Consider the following 20,334-nt stretch of genomic DNA (forward strand, 5'->3'; position numbering starts at 1 on the left):
TAGCAGTAAATATATATCAGGAATTACTTTGGATGTAAATGGACAAAAGACATATGGTGACAGTGGATAAAAGAGCAAGACTTATGTGTATGCTGTACAAGAGACTCATTTCAAACCTAAAGTCACCTGATTGAAAGTGCGGGGTTAGAGAATCATTCATTATGCAAATAGCTGTTCAAAGAAAGCAGTACTTATATTGGACAAAATAGAGTTTATTTTTTTAAAATGTTTTATTTTTGAGAGAGAGAGTACGAGCAGGGGAGAGGCAGAGAGAGAGGGAGACACAGAATCTGAAGCAGGCTTTCAGGGCTCGAACCCCTGAACTGCGAGATCATGACCTGAGGTGAAGTTGGATGTTTAACTGACTGAGCCACCCAGCCAGCCCCCGGACAGAATAGACTTTAAAGCAAAGTCTGTAACAGGAGACCAAGAAGGACGGTATATAATAAGAAAGGGGACGAGAAGATATAACAGTGGTAGGTATTTATGTAACCAATATGGGAGCACCCAGGTACATAAAACAGTTAATAACAACCATAAAGGAACTGATTGATAGTAATACACTAATAGTAGGGGACTTCTAACACCCCACTTACATCAATGGACAGATCATCCAAACAAAATCAATGAAGAAATGCCTTCATTTTTAATTTTTTAAAAATTTATTTTGTGTGAGAGAGTGAGAGAATGTATGAGTAAGCAGGGGAGGGGAGAGAGGGAGGGAGAGAGAGTATCTGTGTGCTGACAGCACAGAGCCTGATGCAGGGCGTGATCTCACAAACTATGAGATCATGATCTGAGCTGAAATTAAGAGCCAGACATTTAACTGACTGAGCCACCCAGGCGCCCTTAAAAATGGTGGCTTTATATGACACACTGCGCCAGATAGATCTAAAATATATTCAGAACATTCCATCCTAAAAGAGCAGAATACACATTCAAGTGTAATGGAACTTTCTCCAGAATAGATAACATATTAAACCAGAAAATAAGCCTAAACATATTTGAAAAGATTGAAGTCTTATCATGCATCTGTTCTGCCCATGCTGCTATGAAACAAGAAATCAGCCACAAGCAAAAAATTTGGAAAGAGCACGAATACATGGAGGTTAAATAACATGATACTAAACAATAAAAACCTTCAGTAGAGTAGATTTAGAGGGACCTTACCTCAACATAATAAAGTCAATATATGAAAAAGCCACAGTGAACATTATACTCAGTGGTGAAAACTGAAAGCTTTTCCCCTAAGGTCAGGAACAAGACAAGGGTGTCCATTCTTACCACTTTTATTCACCATAGTACTGGGTCCTAGCCACAGCAGTCAGACAGGAAAAAATAATAGCATCCAAATTGGCAAAGAAGAAAAAACTTCCACTATTTGCAAATGACATGATATTATGTATAGAAAACCCGAAAGGCTCTGCGTCCCACCACCAAAACTGCTAGAACGGATAATTCAGTAAAGTCACAGGATACAAAATCAATCTACAGAAAACCGTTGATTTCTATGCAGTGATAATGAAGCAGCAGAAAGACAAATTAGGAAAACAATCCTATTTATAATTTCACCCAATATAATAAAATATCTAGAAATAAACTTAACCAAAGAAGTGAAAGACCTATGCTCTGAAACCTATAAAACACTGACGAAGGAGCTTGAAGTGGACACGAGAAATGGAAAGATGTTCCATGCTCATGGATTAGAAGAACAGATATTGTGGAAATGTCCATGCTGCTTAAAGCAATCTCCAGGTTTAATGCAATACCTATCAAAATACCAATGACATTTTTCACAGAACTGAACAGTTCTAAAATTTGTATGGAACCAAAATGTCCCCATATAGCCAAAGCAGTCCTGCAAAAAAACAAAAAGTGAAAACAAAACTTGAGGTATCACAATTCTGGATTTTAAGTTATTACAAAGCTGTTGTAGTCAAAACAGTATGTTACTGGCACAAAAATGCATCAATGGAACAGAATTTAAAAAACCCAGAAAGAAACACGCAATTATATGGTGAGTCTTCTGTAAAGGAGGCAAGAAAATGCAATGAGAACAAGACAATCTCTTTGACAAATGGCTTTGGGAAAACCGGAGAGTTATGTGCAAAATAATGAAACTGGTCTACTTTCTTACAGCACACATGAAAATAAATTAAAAATGGACTAAAGATGTCAGTGTGAGACCTGAAACCATAAAAATCCTGGAAGAGAACACAGGCAATAATTTCTCTGACACTGGGTGTAACAATACTTTTCTAGATATGCCTCCTGAGATAAAGGAAATAAAAGCAAAAATAAACCATTGAAACTACATCAAAATAAAAAGCTTCTGCACAGAAGGAAACAGGCATCAAAACTAAAAGGTAGCCTGTGGAATGGGAGAAGATAATTGCAAATGACATATCAGATAAAGGGTTAGTATCCAAAATATGTAAAGAACATATACAACTCAATATTCCAAAAAACAAATAATCTAGTTAAAGAGTAGTCAGAAGACATGAAAGACATTTCTCCAAAGAAGATATCCAGATGGTCAGTACACATGAAAAGATGCTCAACACCACTCATCAGGGGAATACAGATCATTCCTCACACCTGTCAAAAAGGCTAAATCAAAAACAAGAAACAGTGTTGATGAGAATGTGGGGAAAAAGGAGCCCCCGTTCACTCTTGGTGGGAATGCAAACTGGTGCAGCCACTGTGGAAAACAGTTTGGAGGTTTCTCAAAAAATTAAAAGTAGAAGTCCCCTGTGATCTGCTAATCACACTACTGGGTATTTACCCAAAATACACAAAAACACTAATTTGAAAGGATATACACATCTCTATGTTTATTGCAGCATCATTTACTATAGCTAAAGTATGGAAGCAGCCCAAGTGTCCATCAGTAGATGAATGGATAAAAAAGATATGGTTTATATTATACAACAGAATGTTATTCACCCATAAAAAACAATGAAATCTTGCCATTTGCAATGACATGGATGGAGCTAGAGACTATAATGTTAAGTGAAATAAGTCAGAGAAAGACAAATACCATATGATTTCACTCATGTGGAATTTAAGAAACAAAACACATGAGCAAGGAAAAAAAACACGAGACAGAGACAATCCAAGAAACAGACTTAACTATAGAGAACAAACTGATGGTTACCAGATGGAGGAGGGGGGGGGAGGGGTGCAATTGGTGATGGTGATTAAGAGTCCACTTACCATGTTGGACATTTTACACCTTAAACTAGTATAATAGGTTAAAAATTATTTCCTTTTTTGTTTAGATACCTTATTTTAAACAAGTAGTTTTATTTAACATGCCAATTTTCTCTGTAATATGTGGATCAAAGAATTTGTTATGAAAATCTGTCAAGAAGAAGAATTATATAGGGGTACCTGGGTGGCTCAGGCAGTTAAACATCCGACTTCTGCTCAGGTCATGAGATCATGGTTTATGAGTTTGAACCCTGTGTTGGGCTCTGTGTTGACAGCTCAGAACCTGGAGCTTGCTTCAGATTCTGTGTCTCCCTCTCTCTCTGCCCATCCCCCACTCTTGCTCAGTCTCTCAAAAATAAATAAATGTTAAAAAGAATTATATAGGCATGTATTCCAGTTCATATATTAAGGTTAAAAATGCTTTATTAGTAATCAGCAGGTATCTCTTGACATTTTTTTTTCAAATAACCTGATACAAAAGGGAACTCTTGTGTGTTTATTTTTGCAGTAAATATGAATGGGACAGAAGGGAAACTGTTGAAACTGTTGATTATTGTTGCTTTCAAGTTTTCAGGGTCCTCATGTCAAAGATGATTTTATAGGAATCTTTGAGATTAAAGTTTTAGTAATAAGATTAAAGTAGTTTCCTAGTATGGTGATTCTCAGAGAAGTCATTTTCAGATGATGGGTGAGAGGAGGAGAAAAATTAGAATTCTTCTCAATCTCTTCTATTTTTCTGATTTTTTTTCTTTGAGACAGAATTTTCTATGTATAGAATGCATATATATTTTTGAAGAATTCTTGTGCCTCAGAATGTGCTAAAGCAGCTTCATAATGAAAAACTTCCTTGAAAATACTCTGTGTCTTTTCTTTATGGATGGAGTTGAATACATAATCATTTGGCTTTTTGTTTTTGTTCTTTTTTTTCCAAATAGCAACTCAGTCTGTTTCTACCAAAAGTTTCTTCCTAGGAAAATGGTTATGTGATTAATGGAAAGTGTTGTATGATTAATGGCTTCTATAGATATGAAAATTCTAGGCTTGATATTTGTCCCCTTCATCTGTATTATGCAGCTTGTTGTATATTAAATTGAAAAAGTTAAGTTTAAATGACTGGTAAAGTTAAAGAACGCACTCTACTACTAAGCAGTTCCGTTTTAGTATATCTGCTTGAGAGAAACTTTTACACATGTGTACAAGGAGATAGATATACATACGGTTAGTATAATAGTGACAAGGTGGAAAAAATACCTAACTGTTCGTCAGTAGGCGAGTGGATAAATTGGTATTTATTCATAATATGGAATATAGGTACAGAATCCCTTCCTCTAAAAATACTGAGGTCAGATGTATTTTGAAATTTAGATTGTTTCAGGTTTTGAGGGGTAATCCAGTATGTATTACATTTTGTGTTAGGCAGCACTGAGTAATCCAACATACTGATGTATCTGTGGTGAAATTTGGGAGTATTCACATTGAATGGGATAAAGAGATGGTACATAGCCTCAGCAGTGGAGGGCTTGTTGGATCATTTGATAGTTCTATTTTTAATTTTTTGAGGAACCTCATACTGTTTTCCATAGTGGCTGCTCCAATTTTTATTCTCAGACATATTAGGTTGAGTAACAAAACAAAGTTGCAAAGAGAAGCATGTACAGATGACATCATTTATGTGAATTATAAACAAGTAATTGTGTGTGTGTGTGTGTGAGAGAGAGAGAGAGATATCTGAAGAAAATAAGGCAAATTGTTGATGGTGATTTCCTTACTTTGTTGCATGTTTGAATAAATCTTTATAATCCTAAACTTTTGTCTTTTTCTCTTTTATCTTTTTAAGAATGCATGGTTATCACTGAATTAGGTGACGGAGCATCCTACAAAGCATGTTACTAAATTACTGTCCTTTCTTTTAAGTGAAGTTGTTACTAGTTGTTAAATTATCTTGAATATTTATTTTTTCCTTTTCATACCAATGCCTTTTTCTCTTTTAATGTTTTTTGAGTGTAGTTTACATACAGAAATACTTAAGCATCATAATTCTATGAATTTTGACAAATGCCAATATCTTAAAAGATACAACATTTTCATCGTCCATAAAGTTCCCTGCACCCTTCCCCAGTTAGTATCTTCCCTGCCCTCCAACAAATAGTGTTCTGATTTCTTTCACCTTAGATTAGTTTAGCCTCTTCTCTAGAACTTCATATAAATGGAATTATCTAGATGTACTCTATTGTGTTTGGCTTCTTTTCAGCATGTTGTTTTTTGTGTTTATTCATGTTGATTAATGTATCTAATTATTTTTAATATTGAGTAGTTTTCTTTGTATGGGTATTGCATAATCAGTTTATTCTCCTGTTGTTTAGATTGTTTCCAGTTTCTGACTATTCTGAATGAAGTGGTTGTCAACATTTTTATACATATGTGCTTGTGGACATGTTTTCATTTCTTTTGGAGAGAGATCTAGGAGTATAGTTGCTGGGTCATAGGATTGATGCATATTTAATTTTATGAGAAACTGGCAGACTAATTTCCAGGGCATTGGTATAATTTCACATTCTGCTTGTTTCACATCTTTGCTAACATTTGGTGGTGGTTAAATTTTAGCTATTCCAGTGGGTGTGTGGTGGTGTCTCATTGTTTTAATTTTCATTTTCCTAATTACTAATGATATTAGTCGCTTTTTCATTTGCACCATTGGCTAGTTGTATATCTTCCTTTTCAAAGTATCTAAGTCTTTCACTCATTTTTTAGAATGTTAGGTTGTTTGTTTTTATTTGTGAGTTTCAGGAGTTGTTTATATATTCAGGATACAAGTCCTTTGACAGCTCTACTATTTTTCCCTGTATGTGGCATACCAGTTTATTTTTATGATGATCACTTTGACACACATTCTGATAAAATTCTATTTTGATTAAGTCCAGTGTGTCAAATTTTAATTATATCAAGTGTGCTTTCTAACATAGATACTCAGAATCTTTTATTTAAAAGTATGCAGGAAGATAAAGTGATGGTGAAAGATCACTTCAGAGGCAAATATGATGTGTAAGTAAGTACACTCCCTGCAAATATGGGTACAGGAGTTAAGTATTTGTTTGAAAATAATGGTCACAAATGTATTTATTGGGACTTATATGATAGAATTGGTGAAAGTCGGGAAAGCAAATTTATTTTCCCTTTAAATACCCCATGAAGATTCCATCTGGTGTTCTTATTTGCTCTTAACAGTGCCACTGAATCATGAAGCAATGTTTTATCCTATCTGTTTAGTACCTAAATTCATTTCTTTTTTGTTTATTAATTTTTCAAAAAATTTTCATTAATTTTTAAGGATTTCTTTTATCTGCTTAACATTTTTACAGAAGCGTGTGTAAGGATCTTAGATATACCTTATTTGATGATTGCCATGGAAAGTATTAAAGGATTATATACAATAAATATATCTCAGTTACTTTCAGGGAAGAGTCATGATTTAATCTATAAAAGCTTCATATTATGTTTTTGTTGTTGTTCTTCATGTTTTTGTCCCCAGGTGCCTTTTGTTCAAGCTTCTCTTTCTGTTTAGTTTTACTTTTTAAACATTTATTTCTATGTAGAGAAATGCAGTTAAATTTTACATGTTGATCTTAACTTTTATCAGGTTGCTGAACTCTTAATGATACAGATATCTAATTTCTTCTGAATTTTCATCATATAATCTCTGTATAATGACTATTTTTTCTTTTCTAATTCTTCTACCCTTTATTTCCTTCTCATCTCACTACACTTGTTCTTTGTAGTTCTAGAACAAATTACAGTAGTGGACTCTGGCAGTCTCTTACTGCCTGTACTCCGTTTCATTCTGATTTGCTTACTAGCTAGATTTCATTTTTATAGGAAAGCACGCTTAATAAAAATGTAAGTATTGAAATAAGATGTGAATAATTTTGGTTGGTTTGCTCTGGTTTACTGTTCTTTGTGTATGTTTTATGTTGTTTTCTCAAGACAGAATTAATTAAAAAAATAATTTTGTTTGGCTTCATCTCACTTAAAAATTATTTGGTGATCGTGTATGTGAAAACATCTTAAACAGTAGCACTGTATATGAATGCTTTTCTCTATCTAAGGCTGTAGGGTTATGATCTTTTTGTACCCTCATATAAATCTTCCTTGCTTCTCTTTCTTTGGAGGAAAAGGTGGGGGAGGGAGAGCGAAATTCTGTAGTTTCTGGTAAGTTGTGGGTACACAGTGACTTCATTGTTGACATAGCTCTGTGGGACACAGACATTAGACCCTGTCAGCTTTAGGTTGTGTGCAGCTGAATGTCAGCAGGGACTCCCTTCAGATGGCCAGGCTTCTTGCCTCCTGTGTATATTCATTCAGCAAAATCTACTCCCCAAAGCAGCATTGCCAAGATTAGCTGTTATCACTTTCATAGCTGATTGGTGTCACCTAACTCTTTGTTCTTTACTCTTCTTTCTTTTTGATTCACATACCAGTATTTCAGTGACCAAAACTGGGGATTCTGTTAACCTCCTTTACCTTTGTTTCAGATGTTTGAAACTTTTGGGTTGTAGAGAATGAAGAAAGAAGTGAGTTTGATACTTGAAATGCTGTTAGAATGAACAGTATCTTTTTGGTTGCTTGTAGTTCTGCCATTGCATTGTTAACTGCTGAGCGTTCTGAAGTTAAACACAATGGAAGTGGTTATCCTAGGATCCCTTTGCTGTTGACTTTACTTTTAAGATTTTTAAAAGTTATTTTGATTTTATTTATAGTGGAATGAATCTCTTCAATCCGGATATTGCTTAACATTTTTACTGTTGTAATTTCTGGTTTGGGGTTCTACCCTTTCTGTTCTTAATTCACCAATTCCTTCTTTCCTCTTTCTTTTAGTTTGGGAAATCAGAACAGTTTTCTAGAGGAGATAATGCCTGAGCTAAGAATAAAAGGACAAGTAGGATTTAACTGGGAGTGAAAGAGGGAAAGGGCAGAGGAGATCACATAAGTAGAAGTTAGGGGGGAATCATATGGTGGTTTGGGCATCTAAAAGCAATTTGGAATTTCTAGGACTTGTATTAAAAGCAGTTTATCATTACTTGAATTGTTGATTATCTCTGAGGCCATAAAATATTAAACGTATCGTTGACCTTTGAGAAATGGAGATTTCTCACTGCCCTCTTGCACAGTTGAAATTTGCCTGTAACTTTTGATTCCCTCCCAAATTAACAATTAATAGCCGCCTATTGACTGGAAGCTGTACTGATAATGTGATGAGTCAATTAACACATATTTTATATGTTATATGTATTATATTTTGTATTCTTACAGTAAAGCAAGCTAGATGAAAAGAAAATGTTATTAAGAAAATCATGAGGAAGATAATGCATTTACTGTACTGTTTTATTGAAAATAATCTGTGTGTAAATGGACCCATGCTGTTCAAACCCATGTTGTTCATTCAAGGGTCAACTTATTTTGACCTTAGGACTTTCCCATTTTGATAGCATTTTCATTTATTCTTTAACTTCCATTCTGGGTTGTACTAGCATAAAGATGGACGTTCTCATTTTTCCTGGATTCAGTAGTGGAGAGTAGTTGCTAGAATTCTGGTATAATTGCTCGTTCATTTTCTTGATCTTTGTCTCTTTTTAGAAGAGAATAATCTCAATGTAAAGGTTAATTTAAGTAACCATTTGAATTCTGGTGTGTTGTTTCTTAATCTGAGAACTTGGTTTTGGTTAATAGTTGATAGTTTAGAGTGTACTTTGCTGCATAGAAAATAAATCCTTGTCATCCCCTGAAAGAATAGGAGACTGATGATTAAAAGAAATGAATTACCTTAGAGACTTTTCCACTGTCTCAGTCTCTTGAGGTTTAGACTGGTTAAGTTACTCACCGACTTCTTTCTAAAGTGATAGAAATTAAAATACTTTCTTTTCATATTAAAGATTCATGAGTCTAGCTCATAGTGGTCTCTGATAGGTTCTTAAGCTTCATTTGAATATTACATTTAGAATTAAGTGCTTTACATATATGTGTCCTATTTCTGTCTTGAATATTGTTCTTTTTTTTTTTAAATATTTTTTATTTATTTCTAGGAGAGAGTGAGAGAGCGTGAGCAGGGGAGGGTCAGAGAGAGAGGGAGTCACAGACTGAAACAGGCTCCAAGCTCTGAGCTGGCAGTCAGCACAGAGCCCGACACGGGGCTCGAACCCACGAACCGCGAGATCATGACCTAAGCGAAAGTCGGACGCTTAACCGACTAAGCCACCCAGGCGCCCCTTGAATATTGTTCTTTTAAAAAATTTTTCTTAATGTTTATTTTTGAGAGAGGGAGAGAGAGTGTGTGAGCTGGGGAGGGGCAGAGAGAGGGAGACAGAGGATCCAAAGCAGGCTCTGTGCAACAGAGAGCCCAGAGCAGGGCTCAGACCCACAAACCAACCACGAGATCATGACCTGAGCCAAAGTTGGCCGCCCAACTGACTGAGCCACCAAGGCTTGAATATTGCTCTCAATTTAAAATTTATAATAGGGTATAGTGCTGATGAGTGAGTGTGTCTGTGTTAACTATTATGTTTTATCAATTTGCAAGCTTTATTTTCGGACAAGAACTTCATGTGCTTTTTATAGTATTAAAAGTATGAAAGATTTTTGTTGATTGTTGATTATCTGAAAATGCTTCTCTTTGCTTTGGATCAAACATGAGTAAATCCAGGGACACCTCGCTGGCTTAGTCAGTGGAGCGTGTGACTCTTGATCTCAGGGTTGTGGGTTTGAGTCCCATGTTGGGTATGGAGATTGTAAGAAAACAACCATGAGTAAATCCAGAGTATATATATAGTTAACATTTTTTATTAGGCTTGTGTTTTGTATTTTGGGTAACTTTTATTCAAGATAGAATTTTTAAAAATGTTTTATTCATTTTTTGAGAGAATGAGTGGGGGAGGGAGGGAGAGAATGGGAGAGAGAAAGAGAGAGAGAGAGAGAGAGAGAGAGAATATGAGTAGGGGAGGGGCAGAGAGAGGGAGACACAGAATCCAAAGCAGAGTATAGGCTCTGAGCTTGAACCAACAAACACTGAGATTATTACCCGAGTTGAAGTCAGACACTTAACTGAGTGAGCCACCCAGGTACCCTAGTAATAGAATTTTTTTGTGTTAGTATAGAATTAATTGTTACAGAATAGGAGTTAATCATTGTATTATAGGAGAAGGATACAGCTTTCTAGGGTCTTGATTTGCATGTACTACTAGCTGTTACTTTCAAAATAATTTCTCAAAATTTGTTTTTATCAATCTTTCATCAAAAATTTATTGAGCACTTAATATACCAAGCACTGTGCTGTGCCCCATAGTAAAGAGATGACAGTCCCAAGTCCTAGAAAGTTTTTATTGAAGATGGAGACGAAGAAATATATTTCAGATTAGTCTGGTAAGTGTTATTGTTAGGTATATAGTAATGTAGCAGTACAGATCAGAACCTCAAATGGCCTGAGGAAGCTGTAAGATGGACTTAGAAGACTTCAGTAAGAATTACTATGGGCTCTTTTGCATCTTATATTAATAAAATTTACTTAGTATATACATTTACATATTTCAGAAGAAATTGTTCTTGATTTAACATAATAGGGTGCAATACTGGTATTTTTTTCCTTTTTAAAAAAATGTTTATTTTGGGGAGGGGAGGGGCAGAGAGAGGTAGATAGGATCCAAAGCAGGCTCTGTACTGTCAGCAGAGAGCCCGATGTGGGGCCGGTACTCACGAACCATGTGATCATGACCTGAGCCGAAGTCAGAAACTTAACTGTGTGAGCCACCCAGGCACCCCTAAATTAGTATTTTTTCTAACTGGTCATCTTGATAAATAGTTCATGCAGTGCTCCATGAGATATTGTTTGAAATAATGATCATTTTTTGTCCATAATACAGTAGTCTCTCTTCTGCATGGTGTTGTTTTCTGCGGTTTCAGTTACTGGTGGTTACCTGTGGTCTGGAAGCAGACCTCATTTTCCCTTCTGACTTACTGTTAGAAGGTCACTTGTAGCCTAACACCACCTCATGATGCCTACCTCACTCATCTCACGTTAGTTTGTCATGTAGGCATTTTACCATGTCACATCATCATCAGAAGAAGGTTGAGTACAGAACATGAGATTATTTTGAGAGAGGGAAACCACATTCACATAAACTTTTGTTACAGTATACTGTTACAATATTTTAGCTTTGTTGTTAATCTCTTACTATGGCTAATCTATAAATTTTACCGTAGGTATGTATGTATAGGAAAAAACATAGTATATATAAGATTTGGTACTATGCACAGTTTTAGGCATCCATTGGGAGTCTTGGAACATATTCCCCTAAAGAGGGGACTGAATTCTTTTTTTCTAACTAAAAAAAGCTCTAGACTACAAAATTCTGTCTTTTTAGAAATCAGGATAAACTGATCAAAGCATTCTGTTATTCCAAGAAACTAATGATTATTTTTGGAATGTTCTGCCTTAGAGGAGCTTCTGATATTTATCTAAAATATGGTATATGAAAGGCTGTGGTGATTTTTTTGGTCATTTTTTTCAGATGGATGTATTATTTTTTTAATAGAAGTCATAGTCTCTGTTGAAGATTTAAGAATTTTCATTCCTGTTGTTCACAATACCATTTCATTGAGGTATAGCATGGTGTAATAATAGCATAATCCTTGGATTAAATTTTAAGCAGTTACTGGGACACCTGGGTGGTTCAGTCAGTTGAGCGTCTGACTTCAGCTCAGGTCATGATCTCATGGTTCCTGGGTTCAGGCCCTGTGTTGGGATCTATGCTGACAGCTCAGTGCCTGGAGCTGCTTCAGATTCTGTGTCTCCCTCTCTCTCTGCCCCTTCCCTGCTTGGGTTCGTGTGTGCACTCTCTCTCTCTCAAAAATAAACATAAAAAAAAATTAAAGTTTTTAAGCAGTTACTTTTCCAGTCTTTCCAGAATAACTGAATGTCAGAGTGAAAAGTGGTAGACTAGTGAGTGTTGGTATAACATTTGGAATATCAGAAGTGTGAGATCATTTTGGAGAGTGTCATGAGCAGAATTCCCAAATAGAACTTCTTCTAATGTCTTACACCTGAGGTCTTCCCATTAAATTTGTATATCTGGTTTTTGGTTGATCATTATAAATAAATGTCTGTGGGGATGTACAGGTTTGCTCATTTTATCATCTGTATGAATATGCTGGAGAAAAAGTAGCCTCGTTCCTTAGGCTGTTGCTTCTTTCTCCTCCCAAGGAATTTGGCAAGAATTTTTATAAATAAAGCTAGCTTGAACGTAGCCTAAAGTAGGGATTTATTTCAGTGGAGAAAATAGCTGTGTAGCTTTATAGGCTACCAGTCAGACCATCATTTTATTCATAGATAACTGGGTGCAAGCAGAACTGAAGAAGTAGACACATTAATAATAGTTATAATTTCTTTCTTCACCAAAATAATTGCCATGCCAGATATAATCATAAGCACTAAAGTATATGTGTGGTAGTCAATACCTGTTTCTCCTTACCTGAACGAATTAGTGATGAATGTCCAAAAAAGGAGGAACAGTTGTACCTAGCAATCAGTTTCATTTGTTGAATTTAACCTCTGATACTACCCTCACTCAGGCTTTATCTGGTTTTTTGACTTTCAGATATAAAGAAGGAAACTGGAATTGATAATAGGCTCTAGAGAATTATTAGCATTTTGCCACATCTTTTAATTAAAGATTTTGAAGTTCAACAACTGTTAAGAATCTTTACAATGTGATGTAAATTTAAAACAGGTGAACTTTATTGTATGTGAGTTATATTTCAGTAAAGCTGTTACTAAAAAGATTTCAATGTCAATTCTACTTCAGTTCAAAAAAATTTCAGGAGGAATAAAAAAATTTCAAGAGGAATAGAATGCATTTCTAGTAAAGTGTGTTCTTATCAGCTATTCTAGTTTTACTTTTTATTTTTTATTTTTTATTTTTTTTTTTTTAAATATATTTTTATTTATTTCTAGGAGAGAGAGAGAGACAGTGTGAGCAGGGAAGGGTCAGAGAGAGAGGGAGACACAAACTCCGAAATAGGCTCCCGGCTCTGAGCCGGCAGTCAGCACAGAGCCCGACGCGGGGCTCGAACCCACGAACCGCGAGATCATGACCTAAGCGAAAGTCGGACGCTTAACCGACTAAGCCACCCAGGCGCCCCTAGTTTTACTTTTTAAAAAATTATTTCTTGTGTAACTTTCCAGAAATATTTTTATTTCTTAAGAATATTTTATTTTTTTACTTACAGTAGATAGTAAATATTATTCCCTTTCTTTTAACAAAAGTGGTAGTATTGAATATGGTATTCTGTACCCAAGCAGGCATCTCTGAATGCTGTTTCTCTTATTTTTAGGTAAAAAGGGTTTTTTTTTTAATTACTTTTTTTTTTAATTACAGAAGGATTACATGGCTAGCTAGTACAAAAAAGTGTGATGAAAAATGTAAAAGCTATCCATACCCAGAGGTAGTCATTGGTAATTGCTTATATCCTTTTAGACTTTTCTCTACGTGTATATATGCACTTTTAAAAATTAGAATTGAGATCATCCTATACTTAGTATGTGTGGTCTGCTTTTTTACACTTAAAACAATATATTGTGACAATAGATTTAAGTCAGTAAATACCAATCTACATTGTTATTATTATTTTTAATGTTTGTTTATTTTTGAGGGACAGAGCTCGAGTAGGGGAGGGGCAGAGAGAGGGAGGCACAGAATTCGAAGCAGGCTTGAGGCTCTGAGCTGTCAGCACAGAGCCTGATGTGGGGCTTGAACCACAAACTGTGAGATCATGACCTGAGCCAAAGTCAAATGCTTAACTGACTGAGGCACCCAAGCGCCCCTACATTGTTAGTTTTTTATGGATGCATAGTATTAAATTGTGTGGACATTTCTCATTTACCGTAACTCATCACCTATTAATAGCTATTTAGGTTGTTTCAAATTTTGTCAGTATTATAAACAAGAATGAGTATCTTTGTACATATATCTTTTATATCACCAGATCATTTCTTGAGATATTTACTCTACTGCTATGTTGCAGTCTGCCAGAAATTTTCAACCATGTATGTTTTATAATCCACAAAGATTTCCACGATATTATTAAAACCTCTGTGAAAAAAGTATGCAGGTATATAAATCCTTATTTTGAATTTGAGGAATCTGAAATGCAGAAAGTGGCACTGTGTCCAAATTGCATAGCAGTTAGTGTGAGAGTGGAACTAAAAGTCATGTCTTCTGATTGTGGGTTAGTGTTCTTTGCACTATGGCACACCACCAGTCTTTAAACCTTTAACACAAAGGATGATTTTTGTTGTTGTTGTTTCTTCATTTCTAAAAGTATGAGTCTTGTGACATACTTTTAGAGTCTTTGTATAATGTGCTAGAAATTATCAATTCAGATTAAAAATTCATATAGCGTCATTAGGGGTACAGGCTAAAGATATGCCCTCTCAATCATTTTGTAATTTATCTGCATTAATATCTTTGTTTAATTACTCACCTATGTTGTTATCCTTCTCTGTATGAAAAGCTCACATAGTGTTTGTCAGGTATCCTCCATCTCCCTTTTTATTAAGTTTTTTAAAAAAAATTATTTACTTTCAGAGAGAGAGTGTGTGAAAAGGGGAAGGACAGAAAGAAAGAGAGAGAGAGAGAGAGAGAGAGAGAGAGAAAGAATGCCAAGCAGGCTGTGTGCTCTCAGTGCTGAGCCTGACACTAGGCTCAAATTCAAACTATGAGATCACAACCTGAGCAGAAGTAAAGTCAGAGCTTAACCAACTGAGCCACCTAGGCCCCCCTCCTCCTCTCTTTCTGAAAGCTTTAAGTTATGTTATTTTCTTTGAGTAGTACTAGTTTCAGTGCTCTGGGAGAATTACTTTGATTTCAGTGACAGGTCCATCATTTACTTTGTGATCTTGGGCAAGTTTCTTAAATCTGTGAAAGACTAGGGATGCCTGGATGCCTTGGTTGGTTAGGGGACCTGACTGACTTTGGCTCAGGTCATGACCTCACAGTTCATAAGTTTGAGTCCTGTTCCAGACTCTGTGCTGACAGCTTGGAGCCAGGAGCCTGCTTCAGATTCTGTGTCTCCTTCTCTCTCTGCCCTTCCCCCACTTGCTTGCACGCCGTCTCTCTCTCTCTCTCAAAAATAAACATTAGAAAAAATCTCTAAGACTAGTGTCATCATCAATAATAATAGTAAAAAAAATAATAGTACACGTATCATGAAGATTAAATGAATCAACACATAAAAAGGGCATGGCACAATCTGGCGTATAGATACTACTCACTAAATGTTAGTATTATTTAATGTGTGAATTTAAATACTTAAAAGTCATTTTGTGTTTTGATAACCTTTGGATTTTTTGGTCAAACTTTTGTATGATGTGTTTGTAGATTTCCCTTTCTCCTCCCTTCCCCTTTAGTTCTGTGAATACGTTTGTTAATTTTGAGCAATGCCTTTATTTTGTCATGGCTTATGCAAAGTGAGGTTCTACCATACTTACCTTGTTTTCTTTTGGGAATAAATACAAGTTAAATTACTGACATTTTATAGATTATCTCAATCATATTTAAGACAATGTAAAATAACATGAATTCTAATTTGTTAAATTCAAGGTTCTGAGAGCCCTGGTAGCTACTTTTTGACTTCCCCAGTCTGCTTTACTTTTTCTACTTGAGGAGGGAAGCTGACTTGGGGTTTTCTGTTTTGTCTTGGTTCTAGCACATGCAAATGACAATCCAGGCTCTCCAGGATGAATTGCGGATCCAGAGGGACCTGAACCAGCTGTTCCAGCAGGATAGTAGCAGTAGGACTGGTGAACCTTTTGTGGCAGAGCTGACGGAGGAGAACTTTCAGAGGTTACATGCTGAGCATGAGCGGCAGGCCAAAGAGCTGTTCCTTCTTCGAAAGACTTTGGAAGAAATGGAGCTTCGTATTGAGACTCAGAAGCAAACCCTAAATGCTCGGGATGAATCCATCAAGAAACTTCTGGAGATGTTGCAGAGCAAAGGACTTTCTGCTAAGGCTACTGAAGAAGATCATGAGAGAACAAGACGACTGGCAGAGGCAGAGATGCACGTCCACCACCTGGAAAGCCTTTTGGAGCAGAAGGAAAAAGAGAACAGTATGTTGAGAGAGGTGAGTTCTTTTCAGTTGTCATGACTTACTGATTGTCTCCCCCTCACCCTGATTAATCAGCATCTTGGCTTAGATAAATTTAATATACTTTACTGAGTTAGTGGAAGGGAATTTCTTCATTGGTATTTAAGTGCTTCACTGACTTGTGATTTGCTGTCTTGTATGAGATGGCATTGATTGGTATGTATACTGGCTTGGTAACTCTGGGTCTTTGTCTGCCCCCAGTCTGGTTTCTGTAGACACATTAAAATTAAAAAAAATATATATTTATTTATAGTTGAGAGAGAGAGAGAAAGAGAGAGAAAGGGGGTTGGGGAGGGAACAGGGGATGGGCAGAGACGGAGACACAGAATCTGAAGCAGGCTCCAGGCTCTGAGCTGTCAGCATAGAGCCTGATGCAGGGCCTGAAGTCACAAACTGTGAGATGAAGACCTGAGCCGACATTGGTTGCTTAACCAACTGAGCCACCCAGGTGCCCCTCTATAGACACATTTTATTGCTAGAGGGACACAGAATTTTCTTAGTTTGTTATTCATCTCTTGATTTGTTTATAGAGACACACACAGCAAAACCAGAATCAGAGTACCTGTTGTTTAATTTTAGAATATTATTAAGAGAAACAGTGTTTATCTCAGTTTAGTTGTGGTTACATAGTCCTTGGCGGTAGTAATGGATGTTTGCTCTGTGGTTTCCATGGAAACTTGCTTGCTATAAAAGATATATAATAAAAATCATTTGCTGCCATGGAGGCACAGTGAGAAAGAATGATATATGATATAGAGCACACTGTCAGTTATTTTTTATAGAGGAAACTCAGATTTAAGCTGGCCACTGTGACTATTGATAATCTTTCACTTTTCTAGGTAATGATTCCTTTTAAGAAAGCATAAATGAAAAATTCTTCTTCCATTGAATTAAAAAAATTGACAGCTGTAATTCTCTATCTGTTGCCAAAGGCTCAGATAACTTTCCCATTTGGATAGGAAAAAAAAAAATCTCAGAATTGTGATAGTGTTACTCTGAATGAAGTATTGAGGAAAGGGATTAAAAACATGGAACATTCCCAAAGCAGCAAAATAGCAACTTTAGAAGTTGTATATATTTGTAGTTCTATAACTTCTCCTTTTGTAGATCATATGTAATGTTTATTTACAGTGAGGACACTTTATTTTTGATAAAGTGGCAATTCATTGTTTTTAAAAAACATGATTTTAAATTCATTGTTGCTTATTGTAGTAAAATGAGGAAATAGATTAGTAAAAACTTAAAATCCCAGATATCATTACCTATTGATAACTGTTATGTATATGTTTCCAGTCATTTTTATTATATATACATTCCTTCTACATTAAAAAAAATGCTTATATATTTATTGTGAGAGAGAGAGTGCGAGTGACAGAGGGGCAGAGACAGAGGGAATCCCAAGCAGGCCTCTTGCTGCCAGCACAGAGCCTGATGCAGGGCTCGATCTCACAACTGTGAGGTTATGACCTGAGCCCAAATCAAGAGTTGAATGCTTAACTGTGGAGCCACCCAGCTCATCACCCTTTTTCTTAAAAATACTTAGAATACTGTACAATACTAATGTATTGTCTAATAAAATTTTCTTTGATGGTGGAAATGTTCTGTATCTGCTCTGCTTATTGTGGTAGCCACTAGTCACATATGCCTGTGGAGCTCTTGATATGTGGCTAGTGTGACTGAGGAACTGACTTTTAAATTCTATTCCACTATGACTAATCCAAAATTCAATTTAATTAATCAAATTTAAATATCTATATGCATCTTGTGGCTACTGTGTTAATGCAGGTATGCATAATGTAATGTCACCTGCTTTTCTTAATTTATTTGACCATCTTTTGTCAGATACATGTAGAGTTTTGTAGTTTCAGATGAATTTATAAAGTTTGATTGAATATTGAAAATTTAGACCACTCTTAATTTTTCAGTAGTATAAAACTGCTGTGCTGAATATCCTTAACCGTATATCTCTGTACGTTAACTTTTTTCTTTAGGATAAGTTCCTAGAAATGAATTTACTTGAAAGGTGTGTACATTTTTGAAATTGTATAATCTCTTTTTCCAGAGTGATTGGTGTATAACGTGTTCTTAGGATTAATCTGCAGCTATGTACATCTTAGGCTCTTCAAATTACCAGACTGTAATATTTTAGGGAATTTTCAATCAACTAGTATGCTACAGGCACATCCTGAGTTTGTTTCAATTTACTTTAAAGACTTTATATTTTGATGAGAATACTTAGAGCCTGGCCACAGACTTGTTAGAGAAATTGTAATAATCTCACACAGCATGCAACCTGAAATCTCTACCAGCATCATGAATTTTGAATGTTATGTTTTTAGTTCTTCTGAATGTTTCAACCTATGTCCATTTATTTATTTTTAGTGTGTGTGTGTGTGTGTGTGTGNAGGCACATCCTGAGTTTGTTTCAATTTACTTTAAAGACTTTATATTTTGATGAGAATACTTAGAGCCTGGCCACAGACTTGTTAGAGAAATTGTAATAATCTCACACAGCATGCAACCTGAAATCTCTACCAGCATCATGAATTTTGAATGTTATGTTTTTAGTTCTTCTGAATGTTTCAACCTATGTCCATTTATTTATTTTTAGTGTGTGTGTGTGTGTGTGTGTGTTTTTAATTTCTGAGAGAGAGAGAGAGAGAGAGACAGACAGACAGCGACAGCATGAGCAGGGGAGGATCAGGGAGAGAGGGAGACACAGAATCTGAAACAGGCTCCAGGCTCTGAGCTAGCTGTTAGCACAGAGCGCGACATGGGGCTCGAACCCACAAACCGTGAGATCATGACCTGAGCCAAAGTTGGATGTTTAACCGACTGAGCCACCCAGGCGTCCCCCATTTATTTATTTAAAAACATTTTAAATGGAAGTATAATTGACATACAATGTTACATTAGTTTCAAGTGAACAGTATAGTGATTTGACAACTCTGTACATTGTGCTAGACCTGCCACAGGTATAGCCACCATCTGTCCCCATACAATGTACCATTGACTCTATTTCCTATGCTATACCTTTTATCCCTGTGACTTATTTATTCCATAACTGAAAGACTGTATCTCCCACTCTTCTTTACCCATTTTGCCTATCCTTCAACCCATCTCCCCTCTTGCAACCATCAGTTTGTCCTGTATATTGATAGACTGTTTCTGCTTTCTGTTAATTTATTTTGTGTTTTTGATTCCACATATAAGTGAAATCATATAGTGTTTGTCTCTGTTACACTTATTTCACTTAGCATAATACCCTCTAGGTCTACCCATGTTGTGAATGGCTAGATCTCATTCTTATGCCTATTTCATTTTGAGTTTTGGAGTTAATGGTGAATAGTTAAGGGTTGTGTAAAGTTACATTGTTACTCTGGCAGAGAACAATCAGAGATGTGGTGAATTTGAAAGAGTGGTAGAAAAAAATACGAATATAAGACTGATTTTTCAACTAACAACTCTACGAACTCAGGTCTCACTCAGCGTACATAGTGTGGAAGAAATATAGGTAGGCCTTATCAATCATACCAACACACAGTTCTAGTTGTTGTTAGCAACATAGCATCATCTTACAGGAAAACACAGTCATACAAATTAAAATTACTTAAGAGCAAGTGGAAATGATTGCTTCAGAAACGAATATTTAAAATTCTAGTTCTCTTTTCTGTTTCTCTATTTACTTTCAAGACTTAGACCAAATTTTAGTTCCTTTGTGAAGTTTTCCTCATGTAGCTGTTTACATAATTGTGGATGAACCAATTCTATGATAGTATATTTATATTTACATGTATGTTTCTTCATTGTTCACTTAAGTTTTTACATCAAAGATACATTTTATAAAATATTTTATTTTTTATTTTTAAATATATTAAAAATTTTTTAATTTATTTTTGAGAGATGGGGGGAGAGAGAGAGAGAGAGAGA

The 20,334-nt window shown here is 35.7% G+C and overlaps 1 protein-coding gene and 1 long non-coding RNA gene across 7 annotated transcripts in view; one reads left to right on the plus strand and one right to left on the minus strand.

Moving 5' to 3' along the window:
• ERC1 (ELKS/RAB6-interacting/CAST family member 1) overlaps nucleotides 1-20,334 on the plus strand; it is a 490,295-nt gene that overhangs the window by 69,853 nt on the left and 400,108 nt on the right. For all 5 annotated transcript variants that reach the window (XM_077759231.1, XM_077759233.1, XM_077759232.1 and 2 more), the window contains exon 3: nucleotides 15,964-16,380. In XM_077759231.1, the coding sequence (XP_077615357.1) occupies nucleotides 15,964-16,380 (417 nt within the window). The remainder of the gene's footprint in view (nucleotides 1-15,963; nucleotides 16,381-20,334) is intronic.
• LOC144227546 (uncharacterized) overlaps nucleotides 16,092-20,334 on the minus strand; it is a 62,279-nt gene continuing 58,036 nt past the window's right edge. Inside the window, exon 4 of one of the 2 annotated variants that reach the window (XR_013333955.1) lies at nucleotides 16,092-16,338. This is a non-coding gene — a long non-coding RNA (uncharacterized LOC144227546). Of the gene's footprint in view, nucleotides 16,339-16,487; nucleotides 16,614-20,334 lie in introns of those variants that run through there. The other variant, XR_013333954.1, reaches the window with a different exon arrangement.

This window comes from Crocuta crocuta, unplaced genomic scaffold (assembly GCF_008692635.1).
Source record: "Crocuta crocuta isolate KB4526 unplaced genomic scaffold, BGI_CrCroc_1.0 scaffold72, whole genome shotgun sequence".
Taxonomy (NCBI): domain Eukaryota; kingdom Metazoa; phylum Chordata; class Mammalia; order Carnivora; family Hyaenidae; genus Crocuta; species Crocuta crocuta.